Source organism: Ascidiella aspersa, chromosome 3 (genome assembly GCF_963924565.1).
Source record: "Ascidiella aspersa chromosome 3, kaAscAspe10.2, whole genome shotgun sequence".
Taxonomy (NCBI): domain Eukaryota; kingdom Metazoa; phylum Chordata; class Ascidiacea; order Phlebobranchia; family Ascidiidae; genus Ascidiella; species Ascidiella aspersa.
Window position 1 is genome coordinate 13,784,216 of NC_139449.1, and position 14,650 is coordinate 13,798,865.

Sequence of the window (14,650 nt, forward strand, 5' to 3'; positions counted from 1 at the left end):
GACTAGGAGAATACCCGTTCCCAGTCGGCGTCCTGCGATATTGCATGAGAAATTCCACTATCGCTTGCTTCGGAGGCATTCCAGACTTTCTCAAAGCCTGTTTGAAAGTCTGAACAAGACGTTCAGCTGCGCCATTTGTCGCAGCATGGTAAGGAGCTCCAGTAAGGTGAACTATCCCCCTTTCCTTGCAGTAAGTTTTGAACTCATCAGATGTAAACATCGGAGCGTTGTCAGTTACTATCGTATAGGGATACCCGAAGTGAGAAAAATCAATTTCTAAAAGATCCGCAGTCGATTTTGCTGTAATAGACTGCGTCATATGGATGCATGGATACTTTGAATAAGCATCGATCATGACCAGCCAATTGTGGCCCATAAAGTTGATGGCATGATCCACATGTACCCGAGACCAAGGTTTTTCGGGTAGAATCCATGGATGCAATAAAGATTTTGGTGGAGCATTTTGATGCTCGGCACAACTATGACATTTGCGACAAATATCCATGATGTCTCTGTCAATATTTGGCCAATAAACCGCTGTTCTGGCCAGTTGCTTCATTTTCTGCATTCCCAAATGACTTTGGTGCAACAACCCGAGTACTTCGTGCTGAAGTTTAGCAGGTATCACCAGTCGACAGCCGTGCAATAAACAGCCGTAGCTGATGCTTAGTGAATCCGCAATCTGACTGTAGCGATACAAGGGATCTCCAACATCAAAATCTTTATGTGGCCACCCTTCTTGTGTATGTCTCATCACTTTGGAGAGAACGCAGTCCTTTGCAGTTTCCTTTACAAGAGCCATAGCATCAGCGGGTTTCACTTCACTACTCAAAGTAGTGATTGCACAAACCGTATCTGAATCTACGGTAGTTTCCTCCTTATCAAAAGTTGCATCTTTTCCCGCTGGTAGTCGACTAAGGGCGTCGGCGTTATTAATGTCGGAGGTTTTCCTGTACTCAATATCATAACTGAATTGGTTGAGAAGAAGCGCCCACCTCGCCAAACGATTTGCTGCGAGCGTTGGAACAGACTTCTTTGGACCGAAGATTGTCAACAAGGGTTTGTGGTCAGTGACCAAAATGAACTTTCGGCCGTACAGGAACTGAAAGAACTTGCGAATAGCGAACACAATAGCCAAAGCCTCCTTTTGGATCTGGCTATACTTCCTCTGGCAGTCAGTCAGCGTTTTCGATATGTTGGCTATTGGTCTTTCACTTCTATCTGCAAGACGATGAAATAAAACCGCACCAATTCCTACGCTGGACGCATCGCATGCTATTCCAATGGGCAGAGTTTGATCAAAATGTGTTAGGACATTGTCTGACGTTAGGAAGTGTTTTAAACGTTTAAAAGCATCTTCCTCTTTCTTTCCCCAACTCCAAGTTACAGTTTTCTTCGTAAGCCGGTATAACGGTTCTGCAACTGTTGAAAAATCAGGGGGTAAGAACTTGCTGTAGAACTGCACGGAACCCAAAAATGAACGAAGATTTGACACATTTTCTGGTGGGGGCATATTTATGACATCATCGACTTTACTTCCTTTGGCAATGCCCTCCTTGGTGAGAACATGTCCAAGGTATTCAACTTTTTCTTGCGCAAATTTGCATTTCTCCAACCGACAACGTAGACCCTTTTGATCAAGCCGTTGAAGCAAACGACGCAAATTTTGCAAATGATTCTCTTTAGAAGAACCGCTGACCAAGATGTCATCTAAAAATACCGCCACACCTGGTAAATCGTGAGTGATGTCGTTCATTAACTTTTGGAAATAGCCCGGTGCAGAAGAAATTCCGAAAGGTAACACATTTTGAAGAAAAGCGCCTCGATGAGTACTGAGGGCTAACCTCTTTCGGCTTTCTGGGCCAAGTCTGATCTGGTTGTATGCATCTGCCAAATCTATCTTGGTGAAACCGTGACCTCCTCCAAGTTTCTGCATTAGATCACTTGGTAACGGTAGGGGCTGGCGATGTGTCTCGAGTTGAGGATTCACAGTTACAGAGTAATCGCCGCATACCCGAACTCTACCAGATGTCTGTCCTGGTAATGGCGCCTTTCACACAGGCACCACCGGTGTACCCCAATCATTAAATTGCACAGGCGTCCATGTGCCGTTTCGAACTCCTGCCTCTTAACTTTGATTTAAACCCTCGAGCAGAGCAAACGGAACGGGCCTTGGCTTGTGATACACCGGAGTTGGATTTTTCATAAACTGCACTTCTAATTCGAAGCCTTGTGAGGTTCCCAATTCTTCTTTAAAGAGATTAGGAAAATCCAGACAAATCCTCTTACATTCTGCTTGGAAATCTTTGGATGATTCAATTGCAGACACTGATCTGGAAAACGACTTGGTGGTTCCATACATAATCTTGTCCTGAGAAATTTTCAAATCACGAATGGAATCTCTTCCCAGAATGTTTAAATTGCTTAGCTTCGTTACGTAAAACGTGAGCATGCTGGTGGCATGTGAGTTAGGAACATTGACCTTCAAACGACAGCAACAATAATATTAAGAGAATGGCCGGAAGCGGATCGATAAGCAACGCTCGTGTCATCAAGCTTCGGCCGCCCAATACTTCTTCAAACATTGGTTGACAAAATGTTGCCACCTGCAGCGGTATCGAGTTCTACGTTGAACGATTTGGAGTCGACGACTAGTGTATAAATCATTTTTGGCAGAAGCTGGCAGTCAAGAGATGCCACTGACCTTACGCTCGAAATCTGCATTTTCTTGCGACATACTGCTTGCAAATGTCCTGTGCACTTACAAAAATTACACCTCGAGTTTTTAAAACGACAGGTTGTCGCAAGATGTCCAGGCTTCCCGCACCTATGACACTTCAACAACGGTTCCTTTCGCGAATCCTGAAAACCGGACTTCCATGCCTTCTTGTGGCTTTTGAGCTTGTTTACTGAGGGATCCATTTCTGCCGCGAAAACCGTTTCTTTGGCAGCCCGAGCAGCATCTTCCGTCTCCGTTGCAATTTGTATAGCCCGCGAAAACGAAAGTTCGTCACTTTTTACCTTGAATACAGCCTTCAGGATAGCCTCATTGCCAACAGAACAGATGAAACGTGTCCATAATGCTTCGTCCAAAGGGTCGGTGAGAGATGGAAAGTCGTAGGTACTAGCGTCTTGACGAATACGTGCTGCAAGTTCCTGGATAGATTCCCCCGGCTTACGCTTCCTATCGCTCCAAAATTTGAAACGCTCTCTTACCACGAAACGCTTGGGGTCGTACTGCTCATCCATGAAAGCTTTAATCTCGCCCAGCTTTAGGTCATTAACCTGTTTGGGTGGAGAACTCTGCGATGCCAAATTGGCCAGAAGCTTGTATACAGTACCGCTCTGATTCGTCAGAAAAACATGCGCTTGTCTCGTCTCGGGAACTTCATGGGCCTTGACAAAAGTATAAAACCTTGACAAATAGTCTTGCCACAGCTCCACTGTAGAATCGAACGCGCAGAAATTTGGCGTGGCTTGGGGCACGCTGTTACGGGGTGAAGAAGAACTTTCATCTAAGGAGGTCTTCTTCAGTAGCGTTATCATAACTTCCATCTGTTCTTGATGACGTCTTTCTTGAACTTCCACTTGCTTTTGCATAAATTCGAAAAACTTTTCCATCGTCAGCCTTGAAGAAGATTTTCAATAGCGTGGAGTCGAACAATGAAACGAAACCAACCACGGTTTAAGTAGCAAAGAAATCAATTAGCATAGCAGCACAATAGCACTGTTTAGCCCAAAGGCGCAGTTCGTTCTACTCTGTGTGACTCATAAACTCTACAATGTCCAATTTATGTTAAATTAGATATTAGACCAGTGTTTCCTAATCTTTTTTACCGATCGACGAATTATCTTTTTTGGGTAAACCGGTATTTCTCTTTGGTTAAACCGGTATAAAAAAACTGCTTACAAGCTATTATTTTATAGGCCTCATAGTTGCTTTATCTTTAAATAACTCGTCTGTGGGTATGAATAAGCTAAGCGATAGGAGAAAATTAAAACATGAAAAAACATACGTTTTTATATACGCAGTAGACTGGCTGTATGTATACTGTTAGTGTCCGACATTCATTTCTATTTTAGTCTATACTGAAAGTTTAAAAAAAACATACTGCTTAAACCCGTCGGAATACGTCTTGAATGGTCAGAATTAAGGGCATACAACCCTTTACCCAACCCAAACCTCCCTATGGGTAATCACCAACTCCCCTAATATTTTCAACTCTGACCCAAATTTTAGCCTCACCGATTACCCGCACGCCGCACCACTAACACTAAACAGGGGTAAACAATCCGGTGCAAAACAGCAAAGACCCAACGGCGTTATTCCATTCTTGGGCGCCTAAACGACCGATCCCCAATCGCCCCCATGTCCCCTCCCTACACTTTCGGGTGTTATTTTGGCCATAGGCCTTATTGTGATTGACACAAATTGCGTTATCCCTGTAAAACAGGGGTTTTTAACCTTTTTTGTATGTTTTACCCTTTTAACATTTATTAAAATAACGAAAGTCAAAAATTCATCTGTTATATTCAGTGCAACGGCTACCCTGGTAAAGCAGTAGATAAAGCATAACGAATATCAGATGCAATATATTTGATATGCAGAGAATAGGTTAGTTGAAGAAAACGGAACCAGAATATTCAGAGCTTGAATACATATTCTTGTTGTAAGTGAGGCCGCACGAGCTGCAAATCCCTCCCCCTGACCAGTTTACAATTTGTGCTAACCTAAGCAAACATTTATATCATTCAGGTAACTGCATCAAAAGTAAAACATTTCATTAAAAATAACAGGAGTCTAAAGAACATCATATATGTTTTGTAGAAGTGATTTTTATATACCGACAGATTGGCAACGTATGTGTTAAATTTCACAGCATTTTATGACTCCGGGCCTCCCATTTGTTCCACTGAAGTGTTGCAGTAATGTGCAACTTATGTGTGGGTTTGTGGTTTGTATCAATTTTGAAATTTGGATGTTCAAAACTCAAAATGTACACACTTTGAAGTGGCTAACAATAAACGACTCTAGGTAGGCTACGTTTACTTAACTTTAATGAACAAAACGAAAGCATAGTCGCTGTGTGTAATATGTGAAACACAACACTCAAATTTTTGTGTTATGTGAATAATCTATTCGGCTCGTAAATAATAACACTTTAGCAATACAAATATTTTCATTTGAAAAATGTGTGAAAAAAGCATTTAAACCAAAGCATTGCAGTAGACACGGTACCTACGCGTTGTCATGCTTTTTGCTGACAGCGGAAATTCTGTGTAATTGACCTAATAATACTTGTTTTAATTTATGGCAAACTAAATGTGTTAAACAAGCCAATATCCTCGCCCTTTCAGGGTAAATGATGACAATGACTTCAAATTGAAGCAAATATTCTTTACACTTTCCTGTCTAAATTAAAGTCCGTCATTTATAAGGTTTTTTTGCTTTACCGACAAAGCTGATTGCTTCTTCCAATACTTGGGCGGTAAGATGGTTCAGTTTTATATATAGCCTATATATATACTGTATAGATATAAGTTTTAACTAATATTTTTTAATCCACATTTAAGGAAAAACAACTAGTTGAGTTTAGTTATATTGTATAGTTTTTTCTACGTTGATTTGCTACCAACCATGTTTGCTTTGTTTTGTTTACTTATAGAGCAGTGGTTCTCAAACTTTTTTAAGGACGACCCAAATTTCAATTTTGTAAACATCTGACGACCCAAAACACAAAGTCATCTCGTGCGCAAAAGGTATATGAAATTCAGTCTAATCCCTGAAGAACTAAAAAATGCCCTTTTTTGGTTAAAATTGCCAAAAAATTTAAACGATATCTGACGCATTAAGCTCATTCGTGTATTTCTTAAAATAAAGGATTTTTTATTTGAACAGAATTTGCAGTTTTTAGAAGCCATGGCCTTATTTTGTCGCGAAATATTTTTCTTTTAAGAACTTATAACGGTATAATGACTTTAATTATTACAGGAAAGTCTAAAAAAGTTTTGTTTTAAATTAATTTTAATTCTAGATGTGTATAAGTTGCCTTTATTGATTATTGCAACCATATCTACGCATACTCGAAAACGTTGTCACATAAATCGTATACGAAACAAACACTGATACTTGCCTTACAAATAAAAAATGCAATAGTAGGCCTATTACTGTAAATGCCTACGTCGAAATAAATCACCATGCTGTCATCTACCGGGGCGTCGTTCACATTAAATTATTCAGTCGTTGAGACGCAGTAACATTTCATTAAAATGTTGTCTTTTTCGTTCATATATTACGGTTTTATAATTTTCCAAGATGTAAATCGATTGAAAAATTTTTCAACAAGTGCCCCAGATTTGCCGAGCTCCACCATTCAAGTTGTTAGATGCAATGAGATGCCCAAATCCGGATTCATAGTTCATATTCTAAAATGCACATATTTAGGTTACGTTATATGCTCCTCACTAAATGCACCGAAAATCTATTTTTATGTGTTGTGCCTGGTAAGATATATTTAGCCAAAAAATAAGGCCGGATTTTCCCGCTTTACGCAAGTCATTGACTTACTAATTCGCCAAGCAATCTTAATGATTTAGTCGTGATTTTAAAAGCATATCCTTGCTATTCGATCTGTCAGAAATTAGTGCATTTCTAAGCAAAACAGGATACGACAATTAGTGCATCCAAATGATCAAAAAGTCCGACTTTTAGACTTTGAGGTATTGAACAATGCACTAATTTGACTTGACAAATTTGCAATAATAATACTTGACCTACCCAAACCCAAACGCTAATCAGCACCCTAACCCAAATAATGTGCGTTGATTTAATAATTACATAAACGCTTTAGGTCCCAGTACCTCAATTTGTGACGTAACAATCTTATATACCAGTGGTATCCAACCTTTTTGATAAACGCCCCCCCATTTTAATAAAATGAAATGAGGTTTTATATTGCGACCCCATTTTGTTTTCCGATATAAATAAAAATACGCAAATAATACTGGAACAAAGTAACACAAGGTTTTGCATGATTATGCATAATTCCAGAGAGCAGTGGCTACGCATGGGCACCAAAATGATTGCCTTTAGGATGTTTTGGTTAACATATTAATTTGAATTTATCACACGAGCGAACACAAAAATTTCAATTTGTTTCAACAATAAATTGCATTCAGTATGATGGAAGCATAGCATAACGGCTTAACCGCATGTAATGCTCTACTTCCAAGCGAGTATACGATGTTTCGTTTTATGCTCATTGCGCTAAATCTCGCTTCACAAAGCCATGAAGAACGGAATGAGTAGGCTTAGAGTGGGGTACCTTGATATTGCATCGAAGTCGAAAAGTAAATATTTGCTAAAATCTTTGTTTTTTTAATTTAAACGAATTACACAAAAAGCGTTTTGTTGCATCCGCTGTCGATTTGTCGTAATTAAGAATACAAAGCCTATCTGCAAACCACATTCGTTACGTTTAATAACAAAATTTGACTTTTTGAAAAAGTAACCCTTTTATAACGCATTGAAAGTATGTCCCAATAAAACTTTTCATCATCCATCGAACACTTTGTGCACCCATCATCGCTAAGTAAGATGTGTGTTTTTCCGAACCGTTTTAAGGAAATATATCAGCCCAAACATGTAAAAACTCAAATTTTCGCGCTTCGCCATATTAAAAAAAAATTAAGGTCGAAATTGCTTGCATATTTGCCCATGAGTTCAATCTCGAAGAGAGGGTGTTTTATGACGTCACGATATGACGTCACCACTTTAATTTGAGAGGTTTTGCCGCCCATCGAAATTTTAAAAGTGGCAATGCGGCCAATTCTGCTAAAAGGTTGGAGATCCCTGGTCTAGAAAGTTACTTATTGGTAGCGTATATTACACACCCTGAATTACATCTGTAGTAAATTTTAAATTTACTTTAATAGCACCTATATACCGTAGAGTTACTTTGTAATGGTAAAAACACTGATTTCGGTAAGCTTATTCGGAAGCATCATTTGTTGTAATGGTAAGATACGCTTCAACAGTATCGCAGTTGATTATTTTAGCACCTTTAGGCAAGGGTGAAAGTAGCACCAGTTCACATGAAAACTTTCGTATTTGACGTCACGAACTTATGTTATAACGTGACGCCATAAAACAGACAACCTCAAGAAACCAGCTGTTTTTTTAACCTGTGCAAACTCTAAAACTAAAAACTTGCCTAAATAAAAAATATCTGCGTTACTAAAAAGATCATTATCTACTTTGCTGTACGATAGGTGGCATTTACGAGGAACTCAAAAAGAAACAGATTTCCCACAAAATTTACAAAACGTAGCCTACACTTTATAAAGTGCCCCTAGAGCACAAGATTTGGGGCTTTAAAAAAAGGATACCAAAAAGTAAAATGACATCACTTTAAAAAACGCAACGTTTTTTCAATTAAATAATAAATACAGCTTTAAAAAGAAAACAATATTTAAAAGTAAGATAAAAAAACGAAAAAGGCTGTCAAGTCCAACTGACAAACGAACTAGCAACACAATAAATTCGGATTATTTGCACCCATAAGGGTAAACTAATAACACGTATGCATCATTAAAGAAAAGCAGTAAAATGTTTGGATTTATTTAAGTAAGAAAAAATCGTATTGCAGTTTATTTTGTCTTTACCGGTTGTTTCTTTGTTTAAAATTCCCTATACAAAATACTCACCGGGCAATGTCGATAACATATTATAGACCCATGCCAATTAGGATTAAGAAATGCATTTCTTACATTAACTTTATCCTAATATAATTTAGCTAATTTTTTTATCGAACATACATTTTACGCTTTGGAGAATATTGACTGGAGTTACACGTAGAATGATTGCAATCGCTAAAGCCCACAGAGAAAAGTTTATTCGAAACGTTAAATATGTACTGTAATTGAATGATGTTTATTCTATATTTCCTGATGTTTCTTTTGTTAACACGTATTAACTTTTTTCTAAAGCTACGCTTTGGTAATGTCATGTACCTTCTGATGGTGTGATAGAATTCATCCATCTCTTTTTGTAGCTCGTTGTTTCTATGCTCAGCCTGTTTAAGTCCAAGTTCAGCATTTCGTAGCTTAATCTTGGTCATTGCATGTCTTTTAACTTCTTCTTCGTACCTGAGTTGACTTGTTTTATCAAAAATAAGTAATAATGAGAAAATAATAACCAACCAGTCCAGTAAGGATAATACAAAATCTCACCTTAAGTCCTCTTGGGAGTTCATACTTTCCATGCGGCAGTCAAAGTGCGAATTTGATAAATACCGATCCGCTAAAAATATTGGATATATTAGTTGTTAGAATCACACTAAAACTAAAATACACCTTTCTTCAAATATAAAATAAAAGTATTGGGTTTAAGGGCTTAAGCTCCTTCTACTGTTCATTTTTTAGTTTGTATTCTACGGTACACTGTAGGTGTTTGTTTTTTTCCACTGATAAATAATACACGGCCACTCCCAAAGGTTGGAACACACCTGGACTAGTAATATACTACTCACAGTGAAATCAACCCAATCTAGCTAACCAACGACCAACTAAAAAACTATAGTCCACCAGTTATGTTGGTATTGCACTCACCATCAATTTCATCCAAGAGCGTCGATTGATTGCGTGATGGCTCATTTCTCAGCACGGGCATCTGAATGTCAGCAGATGTTGTTCCAATTCCCGATATCACAGGGGGAAAGGAATTTTGGCAACTTGATGCTGTTATTTTTGCAAAGTAGTGCTCCTCCAGCATCTCTGTTCTCTTTTTATATTCGATTCGCTGCTTCCGTAGTTCTTCCTACCATTATTGTAAAATCATGATTAAAAATGGGCGCACAATGTTCGTAGGATTTGGTTAGATGAATATCAAAGCGCATATATGTTTCGTACAAAAAATTTAACTTCTATATTGGCTTTGATATTCCTCTTAAGTATCAATTTTTGTCTTGTGATTGCTTTATTTCAGGGTTTTTTTAACATTTTTCAAGGTGCAGATATTATTTCCCCTTTCTATTTATCTGTAACCCAAAACACATTTTTTCGTGTTGAAATCTATAAATTTAGTCACCGATCCATTGGAACAAACGATTTGTTATAATATAGCTCCCCTTCTACGAGAAGCGCCAGTACGTGGTTTTGTGATGCTAAAATAAGTGTTTAGTGCTGAAAGCCGAGTTATTTTACTACCCGAGGTGAAAGAAGAAGAATTTTCTTACCGAATAGATGAAAACAAATTACCAGAACTAATGATATTTTTAGAGATGAATTCACAAAGTTCATCAAAAAGTAACTAACATTAGGAATCTTGGGGTTATTTTTCTAGCTCAGGGATGGCGAACCACTGACCCGCGGGTCACGAAGTGACCAACCACGATTTTTTTATGACCCACTTGCACTCTGGAAATACCGAATTGTTATCAATCATTTTCAGAAAATAATAAATGTAAAAAAACAATTCTTCGTTATGTACTGTTTAAATCAGGGCTACCCAATCTGTGGGTCGTGCAAAAGTGTTTAAGGGGTGACAAGTTTGGGCCTACATTAACTGCACTTTAACAAATGCGTGCACTCGTGCATAAAAGCACACAATCAAAAGCATTTTGTTTATCGCTGTAAAACGTAAAAAAAAGGCTGTAAAAAAGGGGTGGCGGGAATTTAGGAGCTCGCAGACTAAAAATTGTGAATACCCGGTTAAACCATGCTGAAAAGCTTTTTTGTGCTGAACTTCTGTAACTCAATAAAAAATGCTGCAGCATATATTAATTATTGAAGTTCTTAATATTCGTGGAAATCGGAATTTAAAAATCGTTCAAAAACCTTGAACTACCAACCCAGACAATGACACTGAAAACGACGCAGCAGCAAAGTTTCGCATAAAATTAGCATATAATTAAATAACGACCCACTTGTGCATTTTCTAAGCATTAAGGTCGTTTTTGTGACCCGCGCGATGAAAAGGTTCGCCATCCCTGTTCTAGCTGGTGAGAAAATACTACAAAGTACCAATATACATTCCATAAATAAATAAATTAAAAAGAAAATTTTAAGAAGGATACGTAAACAACATTTTTTTAACAGTACGGCGTACCGGCGACAATTCACTATATTACCGGGCAAGCCCTTCCGGCTTATTTTCGCCACTTTCTATCATACAAAGGGCAAATTAAGCTGTTAAGCGATTTAATCCGATGCGCGACTCCTTTCTCACATCTAACATACGAAAAAAGGAAAAATATCCCATAACGTTTTGTGTCTTGATTTTGCAAGGCGTTTCTTTATTATTGGTAACATGTGGGTTTATGCTTGTCGGTCACTGCTTCGCTGACGCGTAACAATAAAACACAAAGTTTAAAAACTCGAGTGAAACACAGGATTAGACTTTTCTTTTTAAAGATAATGTATTTAAGGAATACACAACCTCAAATAATATAGAAAACTTGGCAAAACTATCAAACTGAATACTTTAAATAAAAGCCATTTAATTGTTGGTTTCTGATATAAATAAAAGATTACCTTGTTCTATTGAAACAAATTTACCTGAAGGATAATTATTTTCTCTTCCAGTTCCCTGTATGTTAATTTGGAGTCATACCCAGCATCAGGAGGGGCTACAGCGGCAGTTTCCCTGCTTGTCGGGATTGGGTCGAGGGAAATAACTGAGGTAGCATCACCATGTGTCTTCTGGTCGTTGGAAAAATTTTAAATAAACAAGAGCAGTATATTATAGTTTGGATGAAATAATTACACATGTAGGCAATATTAAAGCTTTTTATGTAATCTATGACCAAAGTTATTTAATTTTTTCAATAGGAATTTGCACTGTGAGACGGTTACCTAGTTAATTTGATAACAATATAACGGTAAAAGAGTTTTTGGTTTTTATAAACGAAGAATAAAATATTGCTCTTATTTTAACTTTTTTTAAGTTGTAACATAAATATACAGGTCAATCATGGTCTGTATATGTTTACCTGTATATTTCCAATTCTAGGTGGTTTAAGCGAACAAAAAGGGTAATTGTCGTTTTCGTAACCAGACCACTATACGCATATATATGTGGATGTCCATCTTATCGATAACGACACACTTTTATAAATGTAAATTGTAATATTTCGCTATTAAGTTTAAATGTTAGGGCATTATTAGCTTTTCGTCTGATATAATAGATACCCCTGAGTTTTAACCCATCATAATCACTTACGCCGTCTTTTTTTATTTTTCGATGCGGCCTTGAAGGTACTGTTGGAATATTAGCAGAGAAACCTTGGTTGCTGATTGTAATTGTACTTTGGTTATCAGATGCAATAGATTCGGTAATCGTTATATTGTCGCTTTCGCTTTTAAAGATACTTGATTGAAACTCGGTAGCTGCAAAAGATTCTGGATTATATTTTATTTCTGTGATTGCGGTTGTCGAAAACCGTTTGGTATCCACAGAGGATCGTGGCACTACATACTGATTGTTGGTACAGGTTAATAATTCATTCAAGGATTCATCGGTTAGCGATAAGAAATCTTTGCTGGGTTTGCTCTTTTCTTTCTCATTGCTGTAATTGGAACTCTGGGATATACATGACTTCGAAGCATCAGAGTTCTTAATCGAAGAAATTGTGACGTTGTCACACATTGAATTTCTCTGTAAGACGTTTGAATTAGGTGCAATTATTTCTTCTTTTTTCAAAACACTTTGATCGCTTAATTTTCGCCTCAACGGTTTGATCGGTTTGTGACGGGATATTGAGTTGAACGATGCTACCGGTGTATTGTGGTTTGTAGTGTCTGCAATGGGCTCCAATAAATCCGTCTCATTTCCATCAGTTCTATGTCTCACATCTAAGGTTGCAAATCGGGAGACACTGCTTGTAATATTTTCAACACCAGGGTCAAGGTTGTGGTTTAGGCATTTTTCTGTGGCATCTAGAGCCACATCAGACAACGAGGGAGTAGTAGAAGCAATGGGTACATCCTTACGTTGGTCTTCGGGAAAAAACATCCTGACAAAATAAATGCTAATTACAACAACTTGATTATTAAATACCGATGCTTTAAGCACAAAAATACATGTTTAAAAAATATAGAAATCGAATAAAGTTTTACGTAAACTAAATAACTGAAGTTTCATGTAAACAAAAAAATGAACAAAAATAATTTCTATATGCTGGATTTGTAAACTAGTATAATTAAACCGAGAACCTGTTGTAAACAGTCAAGTCATTGGCAAATTAACTTAAGTTTAAGTCAGGTCATTTTAAACAAATAGTCAGTCAAGTCCCATTCTTGACATTTCTAATGTAAGTTAAAGCCAAGTTACAGCATTGTATCAAAAAAATGTCAAACTTATTAAATTGGTTAGCGCATTTCATTCTGAGCGATATCTCGCGTAGCAAACACCAAAAATCGAAACAAAACCACGTGAACATTTAAGAAATGGGCTCACAAACCCGGTTTTACTTAAAAATAGATAACAAAACGCCTTAATTAAAGTCGCGTCATTTGCGTAAGTGACGTAAGTCCAAGTCGAGTCATTTTTGTCTAAATAACAGTTAAATCAAATCATTTTGACCGAAAGTCTTTACTCAAGTCAAGTCATTAACCTAAATCAGCGTGTTCCAACTGCTGGCCCGCGGGTTCAGCTTTTTTGGCCCGCGAACTAATCTGGCAATATAACTTCAATTTTTTTATTTTTTTTTTTTTGGTGTTGAAATTATTTCATAACTACCGTAACTAAACAAAGGTATACATTCCATAAAGTTAGTATATGCCATAGACTATGTATAATTTGCCAGCAATATGCCTAAGAATCGCAATTTAAAAACATTGGCCCGCAAGATAAAAAAAAAACCTTGTTTTTGGCCCGCGATGAAAAGAAGTTGGACCACCCTGACCTAAATCATTACAACACTGCCATCTGAGAGAAATGTATCTTCGATTAGAACATTTACTTGTGTTTGGCAATAAATTGGAAAATCACGTGTTGTACAAGATTTGCATCCGACATCATGGTAATAGCGTCGTTCTTTTTTGATCGCATTATGTTAGGCCCAAACACCATAGCAAGGTTGGAAATATCCATCTTGTTGACACTGCTTTGCTGTTGAACCTCGTCCAAAAAACGACAGAGGTATCTAATTAAATTTTGTTAGTTAAAGTTATGCTGTCAAAAATGTAGTTTTGCTAAGCATTAGGAAACATTAATTTTAGGTTTATACCAAGTTTTAGACGCCATTTTGTTAAGTGCTTTAGGATAATTCAACTTACAAATTGTCAAAAATATTCTTTTTCAATCATGTATGCTATTCCACCTTTACAATTTACAGTTTGCAGGTTTATTAATTTCATAATTTGGTACTGCGCATGCGTGGGACTCGGGGCTCAGGTATAGTTTTACGCAGTCTTACTATGGAGTCCCAAGTTCCCACTCCGACTCCGCAGCCATGGTCAAGACCCAGGACCATGGCTGCATGTGTAGTACCAAACTTGTATGTGTAATACCAAGTTCACATGTGTAGTACCAAATGCAAACTAATAAGACCGCAAAAAGTAAATAACAAAGGTGGAATGATTTCCGACAACGCATTGTGTTATAGTAAACCCCTATAAGAAAGTTACGTAAGTGTTTTTAGTTACGTAA

General features: G+C 37.4%; 1 protein-coding gene across 4 annotated transcripts in view; it reads right to left on the reverse strand.

Moving 5' to 3' along the window:
- Positions 1 to 4,684: 4,684 nt before the first annotated feature.
- LOC146160315 (uncharacterized) overlaps positions 4,685 to 14,650 on the reverse strand; it is a 33,214-nt gene continuing 23,248 nt past the window's right edge. For 3 of the 4 annotated variants that reach the window (XM_083386062.1, XM_083386063.1, XM_083386060.1), the window contains 7 exons: positions 13,962 to 14,144; positions 12,221 to 13,013; positions 11,557 to 11,700; positions 9,610 to 9,817; positions 9,232 to 9,301; positions 9,013 to 9,156; positions 4,685 to 6,426 (listed from right to left, as the gene is read on the reverse strand). In XM_083386062.1, coding sequence (XP_083242188.1) covers positions 6,420 to 6,426; positions 9,013 to 9,156; positions 9,232 to 9,301; positions 9,610 to 9,817; positions 11,557 to 11,700; positions 12,221 to 13,013; positions 13,962 to 14,144 — 1,549 coding nt within the window. In that variant the 3' untranslated portion in view covers positions 4,685 to 6,419. The remainder of the gene's footprint in view (positions 6,427 to 9,012; positions 9,157 to 9,231; positions 9,302 to 9,609; positions 9,818 to 11,556; positions 11,701 to 12,220; positions 13,014 to 13,961; positions 14,145 to 14,650) is intronic. The other variant, XM_083386061.1, reaches the window with a different exon arrangement.